This window comes from Heterodontus francisci, chromosome 1 (assembly GCF_036365525.1).
Source record: "Heterodontus francisci isolate sHetFra1 chromosome 1, sHetFra1.hap1, whole genome shotgun sequence".
NCBI classification, from domain to species: domain Eukaryota; kingdom Metazoa; phylum Chordata; class Chondrichthyes; order Heterodontiformes; family Heterodontidae; genus Heterodontus; species Heterodontus francisci.
Window position 1 is genome coordinate 224,200,694 of NC_090371.1, and position 23,042 is coordinate 224,223,735.

Here is a 23,042-nt window from a genome sequence, read left to right on the forward strand (position 1 = left end):
AGGTTGATTGGGTAAATGGACTAAAAGGTATAGTGGTAAATTAGTAGCAGGAAACATTTAAAGTAATGATTCAAAAGGTTCAACAAAATCCATTCCATTAAAAAACAAAAACTCTGAGAAAGATCCATCCCTGCTTACTAGGGAAGTTAAGGATACTATTAGATTAAAAGAGGCTTATAACGTTGCAAAGAATTGTAGTAAGGCTGAGGTTTGGGAGATTTTTAGAAACAAGCAAAGGGCGACCAAAAAGATGATAAAGGGAAGAAAACAGGTTACAGTAAATCAGCCAGGAATATGAAAAAGGATTGTAAGAGCTTTAATAAGTATTCAGAAAGGAGTAGAGTAGTTAAAGTAAGCAGTGACCCCTTAAACTCAGACAGGAGAAATCATCATGGGGAATGAGGAAATGGTCGATGTTGAACAAATATAGTGCATCTATCTTCACAGTAGAAGACACAAATTACATAACAGAAATAGAGCATAACCAAGAGGCTAAAAGAGTGAGGGACTTAAAGTATTTAATATCAGCAAAGAAAAAGTATTAGAGTTTGCAAGTTCTCCCTGTGTCTGCGTGGGTATCCTCCGGGTGCTCCGGTTTCCTCCCACATGCCAAAGACTTGCAGGTTGATAGGTAAATTGGCCATTCTAAATTGCCCCTAGTATAGGTAGGTGGTAGGGAAGTATAGGGACAGGTGGGGATGTGGTAGGAATATGGAATTAGTATAGGATTAGTATAAATGGGTGGTTGATGGTCGGCACAGACTCGGTGGGCCGAAGGGCCTGTTTCAGTGCTGTATCTCTAAATAAATAAAATAAACTTAAGCAATTAAAAGCCGATGCCTACATCTTAGGGTTCTAAAAATGGTAGCTGCAGAGATAGCGGAAGTATGGGTTACGATTTTCCAAAATTCACATGATTCTAGAACTGTCCCAGAGGACTGGAAGTTAGCAAATGTAACACTGCTAGTCAAGCAAGAAGGGAGAGAGAAAACCGGGAACTACAGGCCAGTTAGCCTGACATCAGTTGTCAGGAAAATGCTGGACAGTTAAGAAATCTTAACAATGTACTTACAAAATCACAGTATGATCAGAGAGTCAACATGGTTTTATGAAAGGGAAATTATGTTTCACAAAATTATAAGAGATTTTCTGAGGGTAGATAAAGGGCGGCATAGTGGCGCAGTGGTTAGCACTGCAGCCTCACAGCTCCAGGGACCCGGGTTCGATTCCGGGTACTGCCTGTGTGGAGTTTGCAAGTTCTCCCTGTGTCTGCGTGGGTTTTCTCCGGGTGCTCCGGTTTCCTCCCACAAGCCAAAAGACTTGCAGGTTGATAGGTAAATTGGCCATTATAAATTGTCACTAGTATAGGTAGGTGGTAGGGAAATATAGGGACAGATGGGGATGTTTGGTAGGAATATGGGATTAGTGTAGGATTAGTATAAATGGGTGGTTGATGTTCGGCACAGACTCGGTGGGCCGAAGGGCCTGTTTCAGTGCTGTATCTCTAATCTAAAAAAAGGGGAGCCAGTAGATGTAGGATGCTTGGATTTCCAAAAGGCATTTGATAAAATACCACACAAAGTTAATACACGAGATAAGGGCTCATGGAGTTGGGGTAATATATTAGCAAGGACAGAGGATTGGTCAGCAGATAGTAGGCCATTTTCAAGTTGGCAGGCTATGACTACTGGAGTGCCACAAGGATCGTGTTGGGTCCTCCGCTAATTACGATCTACAGTAATGACTTAGACAAAGAGACCGAGAGTAATGTATCCTAAGTTTGGTTATGATACAAAGCTAGGTGGGAATATACGCTGTGAGAAGAGGTTGCAAAGATAATAGACAGGTTAACTGAGAAGGCAACAAAGTGGCAGACAGAATATAATGTGCAGAAGTGTGAGGTAATTCACTTTGGTAATAAGACTAAAAACGTAGGTTTTTAAAAAAAAAGCATGAATCTTTTCAACAAAAGCAAAATACTCCGGATGCTGTAAATCTGAAACAAAACCAGAAAATGCTGGAAATACTCAGCAGGTCAGGCAGCATCTGTGGTGAGAGAAAAACAGAGTTAACATTTCAGGTATGTGAGAGCTTTCATCAGAAAGTTCTGATCAAAGGTCACACAGACCTGAAATGTGAACTCTGCTTTTCTCTCCCACAGATGCTGCCTGACTTGCTGAGTGTTTCCATTAAATTTTTAAATGTTGAAATTCAGAGAGACTTTGTACTTATACAAGGATCACAGAAAGTTAGTATGCAGATACTGGAAGCAATTAGGAAGGCAAATGTCATGTTGACATTGATTGCAAGGGGATTGGAGTACAAGAACAAGGAAATCATATTGAATTTATTAGTAACTATTCCTAATTACAGCCCCACATTTGGATTCCTCTACAAGTAGAAACTTTTACTCCACGTTTACCCCCATCAAATCCCTTCATAATTTTAAAGGCCTCGCAATCTTCTCTTTCCTAGAGGAAAGAACCACACTCTGCTCAGTCCTTCCTGACGGTTATAGCCTCTCAGTTCTGGTATGATTCTTGGAAATCTCTTGCACTTTCTCCAGCGCCTCTACATCATTTTTATAAAATGGACACCAGAACTGAGCATAGTATTCCAAGTGTGGCCTAACCAAGGTTCTATACAACTGCATCCACGGTATTTTTCTGCTGTGCTACACAACTTTGAATTCTATTCCTCCAGAAATTAACCCCAGTACTTAATCCTCACTTTTTAATGGCTTTGTTAAACTGCTTTGCTACTTTTAATTATTTGCGAATTGATACTCCTCAATCCCTTTTATTCCCCACATTTGTTCACAGGATGTGGATATCACTGCCAAGGCCAGCATTTATTGTCCATCTCGAATTGCCCTGGAGAAGGTGCTGGTGAGCTGCCTTCTTGAATGCAACCGAGTGGCTTACTAGCCTAATTCAGAGAGAAGTTGAGAGACAACCGCATTGCTGTGGTCTGGAAACACAAAGGCCAGACCAGGTAAGGACAGCAGATTTTCTTCCCTAAAGGGCATCAGTGGACCAGGGATTTTTTTTACATCAATCTGGTAGTTTCAAGGTCACCATTACTGATGCTCGGTTTTTTATTCCAGAATTTACTTAATTAATTGAATTTAAACTCCCCAGCTGCCGTGGTGGAGTTTCAACTCATGTCTCTGGATCATATAATCCAGAACTCTGGATTACTAGTCCAATAACAATTATTCTACCGTATCTTTTTAGACTCTTATTTTCCAAGGAGTAGGTGACCTCCTTATCCTTTCTACCAAAATTCACCATCACAGACTTATCTGTATTGATATTCATTAATCAGTGACATGACTATTCTGCAAGTTTATCATATATTTTGTTGCAGTCTTCCTATAATCCTAACTTGTACTGTATGCAAATTTTGAATTGAAGACACAGTTGATAAAAGTTTGGTATCAGAATTCATCTGATAGAGGCCAATAAACAATTTTGTTACAGAGGGAGAAAAGATTAGTATCAAGGTCAAAAGAATAAGGGACAAGCAAATGTCACACACAAGGGGTAAGATTAGGAAAACTTTTAAAACAAGTAAAACAAAACAAAAGCAAGCTAAAAATAATTACAGAACCCAAACAAAAGTACAAATTTACTTGCCCCTTTTCTGTACTGTGCAGTAAAACTGGACACTTTATGCAGGTGTCATTTATGTATAGCTTTAATGAAGTGGTAAAGATGGGGGCCTGGTGGCCACTTATGGGGGTGTGGTTCATGCACAACCATCCCTCACCCCCACACATATGAATGGTGAGGCCTGAGGCTCTCTAGATACTGGGTCTCAGGCTTAATTTCAATGTTATAATAAAAGCAAAGTACTGCAGATGCTGGAAATCTAAACAAAAATAAAAGGCACTGGAATTACTCAGCAGGTCTGGCAGCATTTGTGGAGAGAGAAGCAAAGTTAATGTTTCAGGTCTGTGACCTTTCATCAGAACTGACAAAGGTTAGAAAAGAATCAGGTTTTAAGCAAGTGAAAGGGAGCAGGGTGGGGAGAGAACAAAGGGGAAGGTGTTTGATAGGGCAGGAGAGATTAAATAATAAAGCTGTCCTAGGACAAAGGTAAAGCGTGTGTTAATGCTTATGTTTGTTGCCCATCCCTAATTGCCCTTGAGAAGTTGGTGGTGAGCTGCCTTCTTGAACTGCTGCAGTCCATTTGGGGTAGGTATACCCACAGTGCTATTAGGGAGTTCCAGGATTCTGACCCAGCGACAGTGAAGGAACGGCGATATAGTTCCAAGTCAGGATGGTATGTGACTTGGAGGGGAACTTGCAGGTGGTGGTGTTCCCATGCATTTGCTGCCCTTGTCCTTCTAGTTGGTAGAGGTCGCAGGTTTGGAAGCTGCTGTCTAAGGAGCCTTGGTGCATTGCTGCAGTGCATCTTGTAGGTGGTACACACTGCTGTCACTGTGCGTCGGTGGTGGAGGTGAGTGAATGTTTGTAGATGGGGTGCCAATCAAGTGGGCTGCTTTGTCCTGGATGGTGTCGAGCTTCTTGAGTGTTGTTGGAGCTGCACCCATCCAGGCAAGTGCAGAGTATTCCATCACACTCCTGACTTGTGCCTTGTAGATGGTGGACAGGCTTTGGGGAGTCAGGAGGTGAGTTACTCGCCTCAGGATTCCTAGCCTCTGACCTGCTCTTGTAGCCACGGTATTTATATGGCTACTCCAGTTCAGTTTCTGGTCAATGGTAGCCCCTAGGATGTTGATAGTGGGGGATTCAGTGATGGTAATGCCGTTGAATGTCATGGGGAGATGGTTAGATTCTCTCCTGTTGGAGATGGTCATTGTCAGGCATTTGTGTGGCGCGAATGTTACTTGCCATGTATCAGCCCAATCCTGGATATTGTCCAGGTCTTGCTGCATTTCTACACTGCTTCAGTATCTGAGGAGTCATGAATGGTGCTGAACATTGTGCAATCATCAGCGAACATCCCCACTTTTGACCTTATGATTGAAGGAAGGTCATTGATGAAGCAGCTGAAGATGGTTGGGCCTAGGACACTTCCCTGACGAACTCCTGCAGTGATGTCCTGGAGCTCAGATGATTGACCTCCAACAACCACAACCATCTTCCTTTGCGCTAGGTATGACTCCAGCCAGTGGAGGGTTTTCCCCGATTCCCATTGACCTCAGTTTTGCTCGGGCTCCTTGATGCCATACTCAGTCAAATGCTGCCTTGATGTCAACGGCAGTCACTCTCACCTCACCTCTTGAGTTAAGCTCTTTTGTCCATGTTTGAACCAAGGCTATAATGAGGTCAGGAGCTGAATGGCCCTGGTGGAACCCAAACTGAGTGTCACTGAGCAGGTTATTGCTAAGCAAGTGCTGCTTGATGGCATTGTTGATGACACCTTCCATCACTTTACTGATGATTGAGAGTAGGCTGATGGGGTGGTAATTGGCCGGGTTGGACTTGTCCTGTTTTTTGTGTACAGGACATACCTGTGCAATTTTCCACATTGCCAGGTAGATGCCAGTGTTGTAGCTATATTGGAACAGCTTGGCTAGGGGCGCGGCAAGTTCTGGTGCACAGGTCTTCAGTACTATTGCTGGAATATTGTCAGGGCCCATAGCCTTTGCAGTATCCAGTGCCTTCAGCCATTTCTTGATATCATGCGGAGTGAATCGAATTGGCTGAAGTCTGGCATCTGTGATGCTGGGGACTTCAGGAGGAGGCCGAGATGGATCATCAACTCGGCACTTCTGGCTGAAGATTGTTACAAATGCTTCAGCATTATCTTTCGCACTGATGTGCTGGGCTCCCCTATCATTGAGGTTGGGGATATTTGTGGAGGCTCCTCCTCCTGTTAGTTGTTTCATTGTCCACCACCATTCAGGGCTGGATGTGGCACGACTGCAGAACTTAGATCTTATCCTTTGGTTATGGGATCGCTTAGCTCTGTCTATCGCATACTGCTTACGCAGTTTGGCACGCAGGTAGTCCTGTGTTGTAGCTTCACCAGGTTGACACCTCATTTTGAGGTATGCCTGGTGCTGCTCCTGGCATGCCCTCCTGCACTCTTCATTGAACCAGGGTTGGTCTCCTGGCTTGATGGTAATGGTAAAGTGGGGGATATGCTGGGCCATGAGGTTACAGATTGTGGTTGAGTACAATTCTGCTGCCCACAGCGCCTTATGGATGCCCAGTTTTGCATTGCTAGATCTGTTTGAAATCTATCCCATTCAGCATGGTGGTAGTGCCACACAACACAATGGAGGGTATCCTCAATGTGAAGGCGGGACTTTGTCTCTACAAGGACTGTGCGGTGGTCACTCCTTCCAAAACTGTCATGGACAGATGCATCTGCGACAGGCAGATTGGTGAGGACGAGGTCAAGTATGTTTTTCCCTCGTGTTGGTTCCCTCACCACCTGCCGCATACCCAGTCCAGCAGATATGTCCTTTAGGACTCGGTCAGTAGTGGTGCTACCGAGCCACTCTTGGTGATGGACGAAGTCCCCCACCCAGAGTACATTTTGTGCCCTCGCCACCCTCAGTGCTTCCTCCAAGTGCTGTTCAACATGGAGAAGTACTGAGTCATCAGCTGAGGGAGGGGGGTAGGTGGTATCAGTAGGAGGTTTCTTTGCCCATGTTTGATCTGATGCCATGAGACTTCATGGGGTCCGGAGTCGATATACGAGGACTCCCAGGGCAAACCCCTCCCTTCTGTATACCACTGTGCCACCATCTATGGGGGTTCTGTCCTGCCGGTGGGACAGGACATACCCCGGGATGGTGATGGCAGTGTCTGGGACATTGTCTGTAAGGTATGATTCCATGAGTATGACTATGTCAGGCTGTTGCTTGACTAGTCTGTGGGACAGCTCTCCCAACTTTGGCACAAGCCCCCAGATGTTAGGAAGGAGGACTTTGCAGGGTCGACAGGGCTGGGTTTGGCGTTGTCGTTTCCGGTGCCTAGGTCGATGCCGGGTGGCCCGTCCTGTTTCATTCCTTTTTATTGACTTTGTAGCGGTTAGATACAACTGAGTGCTTGCTGGGCCATTTCAGAGGGCATGTAAGAGTTAACCTCATTGCTGTGGGTCTGGAGTCACATGTAGGCCTGACCAGGTAAGGACAGCAGATTTCCTTTCCTAAACGACATTAGTGAACCAGATGGGTTTTTACGACAATGGTTTCATGGCCATCATTTAGACTAGCTTTTAATTCCAGATTTATTAATTGAATTCAAATTCCACCTTTTGCTGTGGTGTGATTTGAACCCATGTCCCCAGAGCAATACCCTGGGTCTCTGGGTTACTAATCCAGTGACAATACCACTACGCCACCACCGCTGTGCTCCTTGATCCCGTGGAAGGCCCGTCGCTGTCGACTCAGTTACCTTATTGGCATTAGATTTGGTGGGCCTCCTACAGAAGAGGCGATGCGGGGTCCCAGCCTGTATCTTTTACAGAAATTGTAGACCCTTAACATCAGCCATGGTGCACCTCCCCTTAACAGGTCCTGGCTGCATTTAAGTGGCGTTCGTAAAGCTCTATTTCCTGCCCACAGGCAACAAATACCATGCATAGCATAGGCAATATGCCTGACTCATGATAATGAGCTGACATTACCAATTTAACATAGTCCTTGTGATTTGAGCAGATAGTGCACAGCATGCCTTATACCCTGCATGCCCGTTTTCAGGCACATACTAATTTCTAGGCCCTATGCTGTAAAATTCTTTGGTTCATTCTTGAAGAGGTTTGGACTGTCTTTCTTGACCCTTTTTTCCCAGCCAAACAAGATTAAATCACAAGGATATGCAAATTGTCTGATGCAGCCCTGGATTTACAGAAAAATATTATTTGGCTGGATTTGTTTTCTTTCTGGGCCATTATGTCCATAGGCCTGCTTTGAGGAGCGAGATCCTCTTTAGCAAAAAAAAGCTCTCCTCACTTCATTAAGCCATATCCTGAAATGGCATGGCAACTAGAGACAGTAGCCAGGACAGCGTCCAGGGTATATGGTTTTTGAAGTTTCCCAAAGTGGTTTCTACTTTGTCACCAAAGTGACGTTTCTCAGATAATGGGATCTTGGTTATGACAAAAAGACTTGCGTTTATAGAAAAAACCTCACCATACCTAAAAGCATTTCTTACACAGTGAGTAATTCTGAAGTTGTTGTGCAGACAGACACGGCAATGATTGCAAGATCTTGCCAACAGAAATGAGATAAGTGACTTGATAGCTAAGGGCAGGCAGGTTGCCAGGAGATCTCCCTGTTCTTTATCAGTGTCAGGGGAATCCAATCCCAGTGTGAACTATGATAATGTGCTACCTGGGCCTTAATTTACTTTCTCCTCTGAAGAACGGCAGCACCAATGTATCATTTCCTCAGTATTCAGTACTATCCTCAGTACGAGAGAAGATTAGTGGCTAACATAAAAGGGAAACCCAATTTTTTTTTTTATAAACTTATAAACAGTAAAAGTGTAGTCAAAAGAAGGGTGGGGCTGATTAGGAGATATTCCGCTGGAGGCAGAGAGCATGGCTGAGGTACAAAATTACAAAATGAGTAGTTTACATCTGTCTTCACTAACGAAGAGGATGCTGCCAATGTAGCAATAAAGGAGGAGGTAGTAGCAATATTAGATAAGATAAAAATAGATAAAGAGGAGGTACTTAAAAGGATGACAGTCTTTAAAGTGGAAAAGTCACCCAGTCTGGATGTGATGCATCCTAGGTAACTGAGGGAAGTAAGGGTGGAAATCCTTCGATATGGCAGCGGTGCCTAAACTTGGAAATGCAATAAACGAGGACGATAGCAACAGACATCAGGAGGACTTGGATAGGCTAGTGAAACAGGCAGTGACATGGCGTGTGAAATATAATGCAGAGAAGTGAGAAGAATGAGGAGAGGCAATATAAGCTAAAAGTTGCAATTTTAAAGGAGATGCAGGAACATGGAGACTTTGTTGTATTTGCACACAAATATTTGAAGGTGGCAGGACAAGTTGAGAAGTCTGTCAGAAAAGCATATGGGATCCTTGATTTTATTAATAGAGCACAAAAGCAACAAGTTATTCTAAGCCTTTTATTAAAAACTGCATACCTGTGAAGTACCTTGAACCTATGATTAGATTAAAGGCTCTATATAAATGCAAATTATTAATCAGCTAGAGTATTGTGCTGAATTTAGCCTTAGCGAGGGTGAGCCAGATGCAGGTGACGAGGGAGACAGAAAAAAAAAGGGCAATCCGGATGTGGGTGGGTGGGTTAGGGATGAGAGGGCGAGCTGGATGGGGAAGATTTATCCTTTCCACTAGGACAAAAAAAAATATTTACTTCTACCTTTTTGGTACTGTGCAGTAAAACTGAAGGCTTACTTGATGCAGGTGTCAATTATGTACAGTTTTAATGAAGCGGTAAATATTGGGGCCTATAGATTGGGCCATGATCATTTATGGTGGCATGCACACCACCACTCCCACACTCGCCCCTGAATGGTGAGGCCTGAGGCTCTCTATATATTGGGACTCAGGCTTTATTTCAAAATTGACAGTGAAGCGTCAAGAGCCCGCCAGTGAAGAGGGCTCCAAGGGAGTGTTGTCGGGTACTGGGATCAGTGGTAGAGGTGTCAGGGATGGAAGGTGCCAGATTTGGAGTAGAGGAGAAATTGGGGTCAGGAATGGGCCAGGGGCAGTGCTCGGGTCCTTTAAAGTGATGTACAGAGGAATACTCCTGCCCTATATTTAGATATGTTACTCACCTTCTTTGTTGAAGACAATTCCTGGTTTCCATGCGTGCAGCTGACACAGAAACGGACTCAGAACGGAGTCCACAAACTGGCATCAGGCCCTTATTTGCATACGGTTAGCAGGGTGCTGTGGGCGGGGTGGCATAGAGGGTAAGGCAGAAAGGTGAAGTGGGAAATAGAGGACAAGTCGGATCTGGCAGGGAGGGGAGGTGGGAGGGGATGGGGCTAGAGGGCAAGTTGGATTGGAGGGGGGTTGTGGTGGGGGGAAAGAGACTAGAGAGCAGACTGAATGGGTGGTTGGGGGTTCGGTTGTAGAATGGAGCTGGATTGGGCAGGGGTGGGGGTGAGAATAGAGGGCAAGCCGGATCTGGTGGAGGGATAGAGGGCGAGCCAGATATGGTGGGAGGGTGGGGGGGGGGGGGGGGGGCGGTATAGAGGGTGAGTTGGATGGGGCGGGGAATGGAGAGTGAGTCGGATTTGGGAGAGGAAATAGAGGGCCAGCTGGGGATAGAGGGAGAGCCTGATGAGGAGGGTGGGTGATGGAGGGAGAGCTGTAAGGGATTGGAAGGGGGCAGGATGCAAGCCAGATGTGGGTGAGCGAAGAGGGCAAGGCTGATTTATCCTTTCCAGTAGTATCCTGGTCCCACTCCAGTTCATGTGGAGCCCATCCAAGTGGGACAAGCTCCTTTCCGTCTCCATATGGGTGCTCATGTCCTATAAAACGGAACCCCTGCTTCCCACACCAGTCTTTCAGCTATGCATTCAGCTTCCTGACCTGCCTATCCCTATGCCAATTTGCAAGTGGCTCGGTTATCAAACCAGAGATTACCACTCGTGAAGTTCTGTTCTTTAATTTTGTGCCTCACTTCTGATATTCCCTTAGCAGGACCTCATCCCTTTTCTTCCCTATGTCATTGTTCCTAACATGCGCCATTGACAACTGGATCTTATGACCCCCATCCCAACGTTTCCAAGTTCTTCTCAGCGTCAGGCTGGCAACACACCCTAATAAAAGCAGAATACTGCAAATGCTGGAAATCTGAAATAAAAACAAGAAATGCTGGAAATACTCAGCAGGTTTGGCAGCATCTGTGGAGAAAGATGAAAGGTCACTGACCTGAAACATTAACTCTGCTTCTCTCTCCACGGATGCTGCCAGACCTGCTGAGTTTTCCAGCATTTCTTGTTTTTATTATGGCAACACACCCTTCTGGACTCAGTCGCAACTGGACAGGATGCGATCTATCCCTGTAATTATCAAATCCTCCATGACTACCTTTGTATTCCACTCCTCACCTGTCTTACGCTGCCTTCTGCTCCATGGTGTCAACATTAGCATTCTGGCAGTCCACCCTAGCCTGTATCCTCATCCTCAAAGGTATCAAGTACATTATACCTGTTGGACAGGACCAGTGCCTGTGGAATTTCCTTCTCTTTCTCCTCTTAGCCTGCTGACGAACAGTTACACTCTTCACATTCTGCACTTATGCTTTCCTGAAGCGTGACTGCGCTCTGGAGAAAATTTCCAAAAATTCCTCCCCTCCCTTAAGTGTCAGAGTGTCAAAAACTCTGAGCTGGAGTGTCCCAAGCAGATACTGCAGATGTGGCAACAGGACAGCCTCATTGCCCACAAACTCCTACATATTACAGACGTGACACTCAAATGGTACCAGAGATGAGGGACTTCAGTTAAAGGGAGAGATTTTTCTTCTTAGGACAGACACAATTATGAGGAGATTTCATAGAAGTGTTCAAAATTATGCAGGGTTTTGATAGAGTAGATAGAAACTGTTTCCACTAGCAGGAGGATCAATAACCAAATAATCGGTAACCAGAGGACAGATTAAAGATAAATAGCAAGAGATCCAAGAACAATTTCTTTTTATGTGGTGAATTGCTATGATCTGGAATGCAATGCCTGGAAACAATTCCAATCATAACTTTCAAAAGGGAGTGCAATATATACTTACAAATGAAATAGTTGCAGGGCTATGGGGTGTGGGATTAATTCAATAGCTCTTTCAAAGAGCTGTCATAAGCACAATGCTTTGTCGCATGATTCTAAAGGTATGAATACAAGGAGCAGCTTGGGTCTGGTAACAAATGAATGCCAGAATCAATGGAATTGCAAACAGAAAGATTGGTGGCTTGAGGAGCAGATGAAAATTGTCAAACAAATGCCCACAATTCATCTAGGACAGAGACGCTTGAATGGCACAAAAGAGGAAATCATGCAATGTGAATTATACCATTAATTATGCCACTCAATATTTTTCTAGAACTTTTACAACTGTTAGTCTCACCAAAAAGTTAGAAGACAATTACCATAGCTTCACCCCTTCGTTAAAATCAGGAGTAATCCTGCATTTAAGCTAGTTTCCGTGTCTCTGCCGCTTAAGACTTCAAAAAAATGGTGCTGGTGACCTAGCAGGAGTATAATTTAGTCCTCCTGGACTGATATGGAAAACAGAGAGCCAAAATCAAATTGTATTCCCAGTATTATTTATCCTTTACTTGGAAGCTCGTTGCTATAATTTTATGATAGTGACAAATCTCATCTGTCTCAAATCATAAAGGAATCAAAGCAGTCTTTACTCATTTATTTAGACATTTAATTATCCAAGTCAATTATTTTTCTTAATCTTTCTGCCATGGGCATATATTTTATCAGGACATCAGTGTTGACTACAAAGCTCGATTGTAGATTAGAGCTTAATTAAGAAATTATACATCTATTCACTTAAAACTTCCTGCAGTTCCAGATGATGAATGTGTTGTAATTTCAGTTCTTAGAGCTGAGTACCTGATTTGCCACTATGCTCGTGGTGATGTATTCTAATTAGAATACATCAAAATTTGGAGCAAGTTCCCAATGGCATAATTGGTATGCTGAACCGTGAGATTTACAGTGCATCTTGCCAATCTTGCTGTTGCAACAAAATCTAGGCCAGAATACTTCCTGCAGCCATACTCTGACTCATTAATATGCTTTAGTACCAATTGTAGAAAAATACTGCTTGGTACACCAGTGTGACATTTCTAATTCCCACATCAGCCATCTTCATTACTTTCCTGGTAAATTGGGATGCAAGGAATCCTCTTATTACACCGAAAGCCAATCCCTCACCTGAGGTAATTTACCCATTAATAACAAATTAAATGTAGTTGTGCTGTGAACAGCTACTATGAATCATAGAAAGTTTAAGGCACATTGTGTCGGCACCAGCTGAAAAATGAGTCACCGAATCTAATCCCACTTTCCAGCATTTGGTCCATACGTTATGGCATTTGTGGTGCATATCCAGATACCTTTGAAATGAGTTGAGGGTTTCTGCCTCTCCTACCCTTTCAAGCAGGGAGTTCCAGACCCCCACCACCCTCTGGATGAAAAAAAAAATCCTAATTTTCCCTCTAATCTTTCTACCAATCACTTTAAATCTATGTCCCCTAGTCACTGACCTCTCTGCTAAGGTAAATAGGCTTTTCACATCCACTCTTCCAGGCCCCTCACAATTTTGTACATTTCAATCAAATCTCCCCTCAACCTTCTCTGTTCCAAGGAGAACAACCCCAGCCTATCCAATCTTTCCTGACAGCTGAATGAGTGAACTGGAATGAAGCTGAAAAAGCATTTATTAAAAACAAAAACTCTTACCTTCATCCATCGTGAACTGGCAGCTCTTGTCGTTATAGAAGAGAATCTTCTTCTTATCTGGTCGTGTCACAAAAATAATTTGGTCCCCTAATACCTAGGAAGGCACACAAACCCAGGTTATGCCTTTTCATAGTCCAAAATTTGTTAAAAACATAGATGTTAATAAGGCTCTGTTTATTTCGATTGTTCATGTCGTGCTGTTGTCCAGGTGATGTTGAACAATCTAGTGAAGCTGCTGAAAGGGATCTTGAAGTGATAGAATCCAGTGCCATATTCAATTACAGCAGAATATTACCAGAATCTTGATTCTGCAGTACAGCTCAGCAGAGTCCAAGATGTAATTGGTTTCAAGAAAATCCAGAGGCAGGGAAAGTGAATGGGGGGGTTGGGGGGGGGGGCAGGGCGGAGAAAAGGGAAGGTCCGTGACAGGGTGGAAGGCAGAAGAGAATAAAAGATAAAAGGGATGATGTTGTAAGGCAAAAAGAGATAATAATGGGACAAATAAACAAACAAAAATGTGTCTAGAGGAGCTGTAAATGGGAAAACAGAATCATCGCGAATAGCTGCTTTTCAAAAACAAGAACAAAATCAAATGGGCTCAGCAGTTATGTTGAACTCAATTTTGTGCCCAGAAGGCTGTAAAGTACCTAATCGAAAGATGAGTTGCCATTCCTCGCGCTTACATTGAGCTCACTGGAACAGGTTAAAGGCTGAGGACAGAGAGATCAGAGTGGGAGTGGAGTGTCGAATTAAAATAACACTTGTACTCTGTTTCACGCAAGTACTACTCTAGGATTAATTTTTTTTTTTCATTTCTGAATCTTAGTTTCTGTTGCATATTTAGATATGCCAGTTCTATTGGGGCTCAGCACCACACTCGAAGTTCTGATCTTTATTCAGATTTCGGACCATCTTCATTTTGGAATATAATCTCATTCTTGCCCTCTCAACTGTCCTTCTGTAGGAAACCCACATGGCAGTCTTACATGGGAAAATGACTGCTTTTGCCTCCAACAAGATGTGGAAGTAAAAACAAGAAATGCTGGAAATAATCAGCAGGTCTGGCAGCATCTGTGGAGAGAGAAGCAGAGTTAACATTTCAGGTCAGTAACCCTTCATCAGAGCTGTGGAAGTATTTCCCATGAGAGATGGATTCACAAGCAGAATAAATGAAAAGGTTTTTCAGACACTTAGGTTTTGTCTTTCTAATTCAATAATAGTTCTACTGGATCAGTAGTACTGCATGGTTTTTATCTATTCACCTACTTCTACCCAGACCCTAAAAGACATTGCTGGGTTAGGTTCACAACAGCATAGCTCAGCCAGCAATACTGGTGAAGGAAAAAATAATATTTTTGAACTCATTTTTCCCCTATGGCAATCAACTGTTCTGCGATTGGTTACATTAGGCAGTGTGGCCTGTAAAATTTTAAATTCTCTTGCTCTCAAAGCAGGTTGCCAGAAACGGAATGATGCTTATGATGAACAGCACGCCTAAGGTATTAAGCTGGGATATGCATTTTCCTGGGAATAATAAGGAGGATACGTACTCCTTGGAAGAGAATCTAAATAAGGTAGAGAAGTAAAGGGATCTACAGGTACAGGTAAACAAATTACCAAAAGTAGCGGTGCAGCAAAAAAGCAAACAAAGCATTGGGGTTAATTTCCAGAGGATAGAACTGAAAAGCAGAGAAGTCATGTTGAACTTGTAGAAAACCTTGGTTTGATCATATTTGAAGTACTCTGAATAGTTCTGGTCTTCGTAATATGAACAGGATATGGAGGCACAGATGAAAGTACAAAGAAGATTTCCAAGTTAGGATACCAGATCGGAGATGTTATACCCAAGAGGAAAGATTGAACAAGCTGGGGCTCTTTTCTCCAGAAAAGTGAAGGCTGACAGCTGGCCTAATACAGGTCTTTAAGATTATGAAAGGACTTAATTAGGTAGGCATAGAGAAGATCGAATAAGGTAGCATAATTGTTGTGTTACTGGACTAGTATTCCAGAGGTCTAGATTAATGATTCAGAGATATGAACTCAAATTCCACAATGGTAGCTGTGGAAATTAAATTCAGTCAACAGTGGTGCAATGGTTAGCACAGCAGCCTCACAGCTCCAGCGACCCGGGTTCAATTCTGGGTACTGCCTGTGCAGAGTTTGCAAGTTCTCCCTGTGACCGCGTGGGTTTTCGCCGGGTGCTCCGGTTTCCTCCCACAGCCAAAGATTTGCACGTTGATAGGTAAATTGGCCATTATAAATTGTCCCTATAATAGGTAGGTGGTAGAGGAATTGAGGGAAGGTGGGGATGTGGTAGGAATATGGGATTAGTGTGGATTAGTATAAATGGGTGGTTGATGGTCGGCACAGACTCAGTGGGCCGAAGGGCCCGTTTCAGTGCTGTATAAATAAATAAATAAACTTGGAATAAAAAGCCAATATCAGTAATGGTGACCAAGAAAGTACTGGATTGTCATAAAAACACATCTGGTTCGCTAATGTCCTCAAGGGAAGGCAATCTGCCGTCTCTACCCAGTCTGGTCTAGGTTCCAGACTCACAGCATCTTCTTCCTTGGTAAAGATAGATGCAAAGTACTCAGTACCTCAGCTATGCCCTGTGCCTTCATGTGTAAATCCCTTTTTGGTCTCCAATCAGCCCTAACCATCCTTTTACAATCTTTTTACTATTTATATGCCTCCAGAAGACTTCTGGATTCCCTTTTATGTTAGCTGCTAGTCTCTTCTCATGGGCTGTCTTTGCTTCTCATTTCTTTTTTCACTTCCCCTTTGAACTTTCTGTATTCAATCCAGGTCTTGAATGAAGTAACAGAGAGGATTGATGCTGTGTATACGGACTTGCAAAAGGTATTTTAATAAAGTCCCATATAATAAACTGGTAGCAAAATTGAAGCCCATTGGATTAAAGGGGCAGTGGTAGCAGGGAAAGCACAGAGTGGTGATAAATGGTTATTTTTCAGACTGGAGGGAATTATTAGTACAGTGGTGCCTACCCAGGGGTTAGTATTACAACCACTGCTCTTTTTGATACATATCAATACCCTAGACTTGAGGATACTGGGCATAATTTCAAAGTTTGTAGATGAAACAAAACTTGAAACTGTAGTAAACAGTGAGGAGCATAGTAGCAGGCTTCAGGAAGACAGATAGAGTGGTGAAATGGGCAGTCTCATAGCAGATGAACTTTACTGCAGAGAAATGCGAAGTTATGCATTTTGAAAAGATGAGGGAAGACAATGTAAATGAAACTGTATGGGAACAGGGTGATCTGGGGGTTCATGTAAACAAATCTTTGAAGGTGCCAGCACAAGTTGATGAGGCTGTTTTAAAATAAATCATATGAGATCCTTGACTTTATAGAGACAGAGTACAAAAGCAAGAAGAAAAAAAAAATGTTACACTAAATCTTTATAAATCACTTGTTAGGCATCAGCTGGATCATTGGGCTGAATTTTAACACTCAAAAATGGGTGGATTGGGGAAGTGTCAGAGGTTAATATGCAAGAAATATGAAACAGGAAACTAACCTGGGGCGGCACAGTGGCGCAGTGGTTAGCACTGTAGCCTCAGGGACCCGGGTTCGATTCTGGGCACTGCCTGTGTGGAGTTTGCAAGTTCTCCCTGTATCTGCGTGGGTTTTCTCCGGGTGCTCCGGTTTCCTCCCACAAGCCAAAAGACTTGCAGGTTGGTAGGTAAATTGGCCATTATAAATTGTCACTAGTATAGGTAGGTGGTAGGGAAATATAGGGACAGATGGGGATGTTTGGTAGGAATATGGGATTAGCATAGGATTAGTATAAATGGGTGGTTGATGGTCGGCACAGACTTGGTGGGCCAAAGGGCCTGTTTCAGTGCTGTATCTCTAATCTAATCTAATCTAATCTAACCCGCCTCAAACTCACTCACTTCTGGTTTAAATGAAGGCGGGACAAGGGACAGATGACAAATCCACTGACAGGATGTGTGTTGGTCATTTTAATATTAAAATGAAGGTACGGAGTCTCAGTCAGTGTTTTTAACCAAAGGTAACCAGGTTTTGCAAGCCTCAGGAAATTTTGCAGCTTAAGGGGATGAGAGGGGCTGTCCATGAGGTAAATGCCTTTACAGCAGTGCTTGTGGGCCAGGAGTGATTGAGAGTGTTGGGAGCAGAGGGGATTAAGGGGAGATCTAACAGAGGTGTTCAAAATTATGAAGCGTTTGGATAGAATAAATAGAGAGAAATGGTTTCCACTGGCAGCAGAATCAGAAGCCAGAGCATCAGTAACCAGAGAACTAAGGTACTAAAGAACTGCCACCTGCCCAGCCACAGCAGCCTCAGGAGGAAAACAGCAACACCGCACTACTGATGAAGAAGCATCGTCACTTGATCTAACAGTGACAGCTACTAGGTCAGATACTGGCGCTGCGCAAACTTTAAAGGCTAGTACAGAGTCTGAATCAGCACGCAGTGAGATCCCAGGCATTAGTAGGCTGCAGCAACACTAGAAGCAAAGTATAGCTTGTGTGTTAGCTCACCGGAGAGTAAGGTCACAGACAAGTTATGCCACAGGGGACTTAGATGTGGGCTTCAATGTGACAGCATACAGAGTATGGTGCTAAGCATGAACACGGAGATGCTTGGTGTACTGGCAAGCCTGCCAAAGAGCCTCCTGTTACTGTCAAGATGAGGCAGATGAACTTAGGGCTTGGATTAGTACCTGGGAGTATGATGTTATTGCTATTACTGAGACTTGGTTAAGGGAAGGGCATGATTGGCAACTAAATATCCCAGGATACCGATGCTTCAGGCGGGATAGAGAGGGAGGTAAAAGGGGTGGAGGAGTTGCATTACTGGTCAAAGAGGATATCACAGCTGTGCTGAAGGAAGGCACTATGGAGGACTCGAGCTGTGAGGCAATATGGGCAGAACTCAGAAATAGGAAGGGTGCGGTAACAATGTTGGGGCTGTACTACAGGCCTCCTAACAGCAAGCGTGAGATAGAGGTACAAATATGTAAACAGATTATGGAAAGCTGTAGGAGCAACAGGGTGGTGGTGATAGGAGATTTTAATTTTCCCAACATTGACTGGGATTCACTTAATGTTAGAGGTCTAGATGGAGCAGAATTTGTAAGGAGCATCCAGGAGGGTTTTCTAGAGCAGTATGTAAATAGTCCAACTCGGGAAGGGGCCATACTGGACCTGGTGTTGGGAAATGAGCCGGGCCAGGTGGTTGACGTTTCAGTAGGGGACTACTTTGGGAATAGTGATCACAATTCCGTAAGTTTTAGAATACTCATGGACAAAGACGAGAGTGGTCCTAAAGGAAGAGTGCTAAATTGGGGGAAGGCCAACTATACCAAAATTCGGCAGGAGCTGGGGAATGTAGATTGGGAGCAGCTGTTTGAAGGTAAATCCACTTTTGATATGTGGGAGGCTTTTAAAGAGAGGTTGATTAGCGTGCAGGAGAGACATGTTCCTGTGAAAATGAGGGGTAGAAATGGCAGGATTAGGGAACCATGGATGACAGGTGAAATTGTGAGACTAGCTAAGAGGAAAAAGGAAGCATACATAAGGTCTAGGCGGCTGAAGAAAGACGAAGTTTTGAAAGAATATCGGGATTGTAGGCGCAATCTGAAACGAGGAATTAAGAGGGCTAAAAGGGGTCATGAAATATCTTTAGCAAACAGGGTTAAGGAAAATCCCAAAGCCTTATATTCATATATAAGGAGCAAGAGGGTAACTAGAGAAAGGATTGGCCCACTCAAGGACAAAGGAGGAAAGTTACGCGTGGAGTCAGAGAAAATGGGTGAGATTCTAAACGAGTACTTTGCATCGGTATTCACCGAGGAGAGGGACATGACGGATGTTGAGGTTAGGGACAGATGTTTGATTACTCTAGTTCAAGTCGGCATAAGGAGGGAGGAAGTGTTGGGTATTCTAAAAGGCATTAAGGTGGACAAGTCCCCAGGTCCGGATGGGATCTATCCCAGGTTACTGTGGGAAGCGAGAGAGGAAATAGTTGGGGCCTTAACAGATATCTTTGCAACATCCTTAAACACGGGTGAGGTCCCAGAGGACTGGAGAATTGCTAATGTTGTCCCCTTGTTTAAGAAGGGTAGCAGGGAAAATCCAGGTAATTATAGACCGGTGAGCTTGACGTCAGTGGTAGGGAAGCTGCTGGAGAAGATACTGAGGGATAGGATCTATTCCCATCTGGAAGAAAATGGGCTTATCAGTGATAGGCAACATGGTTTTGTGCAGGGAAGGTCATGTCTTCCCAACTTAATAGAATTCTTTGAGGAAGTGACAAAGTTGATTGATGAGGGAAGGGTGTAGATGTCATATACATGGACTTCAGTAAGGCGTTTGATAAGGTTCCCCATGGTAGGCTGATGGAGAAAGTGAAGGCGCATGGGGTCCAAGGTGTACTAGCTAGATGGATAAAGAACTGGCTGGGCAACAGGAGACAGAGAGTAGCAGTGGAAGGGAGTTTCTCAAAATGGAGACGTGTGACCAGTGGTGTTCCACAGGGATCCGTGCTGGGACCACTGTTGTTTGTGATATACATAAATGATTTGGAGGAAAGTATAGGTGGTCTGATTAGCAAGTTTGCAGGCGACACTAAGATTGGTGGAGTAGCAGATAGTGAAGGGGACTGTCAGAGAATACAGCAGAATATAGATAGACTGGAGGGTTGGGCAGAGAAATGGCAGATGGAGTTCAATCCGGGCAAATGCGAGGTGATGCATTTTGGAAGATCCAATTCAAGAGTGAACTATACAGTAAATGGAAAAGTCCTGTGGAAAATTGATGTCCAGAGAGATTTGGGTGTTCAGGTCCATTGTTCCCTGAAGGTGGCAATGCAGGCCAATAGAGTGGTCAAGAAGGCATACGGCATGCTTTCCTTCATCGGACGGGGTATTGAGTACAAGAGTTGGCAGGTCATGTTACAGTTGTATAGGACTTTGGTTCGGCCACATTTGGAATACTGCGTGCAGTTCTGGTCGCCACATTACCAAAAGGATGTGGATGCTTTGGAGAGGGTGCAGAGGAGGTTCACCAGGATGTTGCCTGGTATGGAGGGCGCTAGCTATGAAGAGAGGTTGAGTAGATTAGGATTATTTTCATTAGAAAGACGGAGGTTGAGGGGGGACCTGATTGAGGTGTACAAAATCATGAGAGGTATAGACAGGGTGGATAGCAAGAAGCTTTTTCCCCAGAGTGGGGGATTCAATTACAAGGGGACACGAGTTCAAAGTGAAAGGGGAAAGGTTTAGGGGGATATGCGTGGAAAGTTCTTTACGCAGAGGGTGGTGGGTGCATGGAACGCATTACCAGCGGAGGTGGTAGACGCGGGCACGATAGCGTCTTTTAAGATGTATCTAGACAGATACATGAATGGGCAGGAAGTAAAGAGATACAGACCCTTAGAAAATGGGCGACAGGTTTAGATAGAGGATTTGGATCGGCGTAGGCTTGGAGGGCCGAAGGGCCTGTTCCTGTGCTGTAATTTTCTTTGTTCTTTGTTCAAGGAGAATGGAGGAGTCCCGCTCCAACATAGTGTAGGGCATTGTGCAAAGCATACAGCCCATCCTTTCCATCGTGGAAGCAGTGGCCAGCTCCATGGACCCAGCTGTAATGCAGCATCTGGTGGCCGCTGTCTCAAGTTCCACTGCAGCACAGGCAGAAGCCACCCGCCGTCTCAGCGCTGCAGTGGAAGCTCAGACAGCGGTCATGAGATCCATGCTTGTTGCCATGCAGTCTCAGACTGCTACATCATAGCTGTGGATCTGAGTGTTCAAAAGGGCTTGCAGGCTCTTATGACCATCAAACAACCTGTGCTCCAACAGATTATTAAGATTGTTGAGGTGCCGTCCCGTGGCAGTGGCACCTTAGAGCACAAACCTGCTACCCTCTCAGAATGACAGCATTTGTGCTCCCTCCACTACCACTCTGCCAGCGCCCTTGCTATTGCCTCTTGACCAGTCAGCCCAGACTGCTTATGCCCATGTTGAAATGATGCAGTCCGAAGGCAGGCCCTTCTAGGCCCAAAGCTGTTCAAGGATGTACTCTACGGCCATCTATAGATTCCTCCAGTGAAATTCAGTAGCCTTCCACCAGCCATGCTGCAGCCACTTGCAGTAGCACTGTGTAGGAACACTATGATGGGCACAGGCACCTGCAAGACAGGCACTAAGGGAATGCACAAGGGTAAATAGTTCACTTTTGTTTGTATAAGTGAATGTGTTTTTGGATGGTTATTGTTGGTGGCTTTTATTGTAAGATCTTGGCCAAAGGAATGCTGTGATGGGGTGTCCCATATGGATGGTAAGATGGGAAATGGCGGAGCCATGGTGATGAAGGGACATTGCCCTACGGCAGCAGAGATCGAGTAGGCACTCTTGGACAGCTCACCCACTGAAGGGGTCCCGGCTGCATCCTCCCTTCCTCTGTCTCCTGGGGTGGCCTTTGGATGCCTGATGCCAGTTGCTGCACCCTCATGATGGCAAGGTTGTGGAGGGTTCAGCAGATCACCACGAACTTGGAGACATTTTCTGGTGAGTATTGTAGGGCTTCCCCTGAGCAGTCCAAGCAGCTCTAGAATGTTCCTGGTAGCTGCATGGCTTTCATTATACCCTGCACCAGCCCAGTACTGCAGCCAATATTTGTTTAACACCTCTTACATTTCCTTATTCCCTATAATTTCTCCTGTCTCTGTCTCTAGGGGAGTGATGTTTACTTTTCACTAATCTTCTCCTTTTAACATACAGGTAAAGGCTCTTGCAATACGTTTTATTATTTCTTGCTGGTTTACTCTCATATTCTATTTCTCCCTCTATCAATTTCTTGATCATCCTTTGCTGATTTTTAAAATCCTTCCAATCCTCAGGCTTGCTACTCTTTTTGGCAGCATTGTAAGTTTCTTTTTTTATTCCAATACTAGCCTTAATTTCTCTAGTTATCCCAGCCTGTACCATATTTCCAGTGGAGTTTTTAATTCTTCAAGGGAATGCATCTTCATTGAGAATTATGAATTAGTTCTTTAAATGTTTGCCATTAGTTATCTACAGTCATGTCTTTGAATCAAATTTCCCAATCTACCTCAGCCAACTCGCCTCTCAATACTTTGCAACTGGCTTCTAAGTTTTTTTTATTCGTTTGGGTGATGTGGGCGTTGCTGGCCAGGCCAGCATTTATTGCCCATCCCTAATTGCCCAAGATGAGGTCGTGGTGAGCTGCCTTCTTGAACTGCTGCAGTCCATGAGGGGTAGGTACACCCACGTTCTGTAAGAAAGGGAGTTCCAGGATTTTGACCCAGCGACACTGAAGGAATGGCAATACAGTTCCAAGTCAGGATAGTGTGTGCTTGGAGGGGAACTTGCAAGTGGTGGTGTTCCCATGCAACTGCTGCTCATGTCCCTCTAAGTGGTCGAGGTCACGGGTTTCGAAAGTGCTGTCTAAGGAGCCTTGGTGCATTGCTGCAGTGCATCTTACAGATGGTACACATTGCTGCCACTGTGCGTCAGTGGTGGAGGGAATGAATGTTTGTGGATGAGGTGCCAATCAAGCGGGCTGCTTTGTCCTGGATGGTGTTGAGCTTCTTGAGTGTTGTTGGAGCTGCACCCATCCAGGCAAGTGGACATATTCCAT

General features: G+C 44.3%; 1 protein-coding gene across 3 annotated transcripts in view; it reads right to left on the bottom strand.

Annotated features, from left to right (window-relative positions):
• The window catches only part of gtf2e2 (general transcription factor IIE, polypeptide 2, beta), a 152,614-nt gene that overhangs the window by 11,453 nt on the left and 118,119 nt on the right, over positions 1-23,042 (bottom strand). For all 3 annotated transcript variants that reach the window (XM_068041759.1, XM_068041740.1, XM_068041749.1), the window contains exon 6: positions 13,392-13,485. In XM_068041759.1, the coding sequence (XP_067897860.1) occupies positions 13,392-13,485 (94 nt within the window). The remainder of the gene's footprint in view (positions 1-13,391; positions 13,486-23,042) is intronic.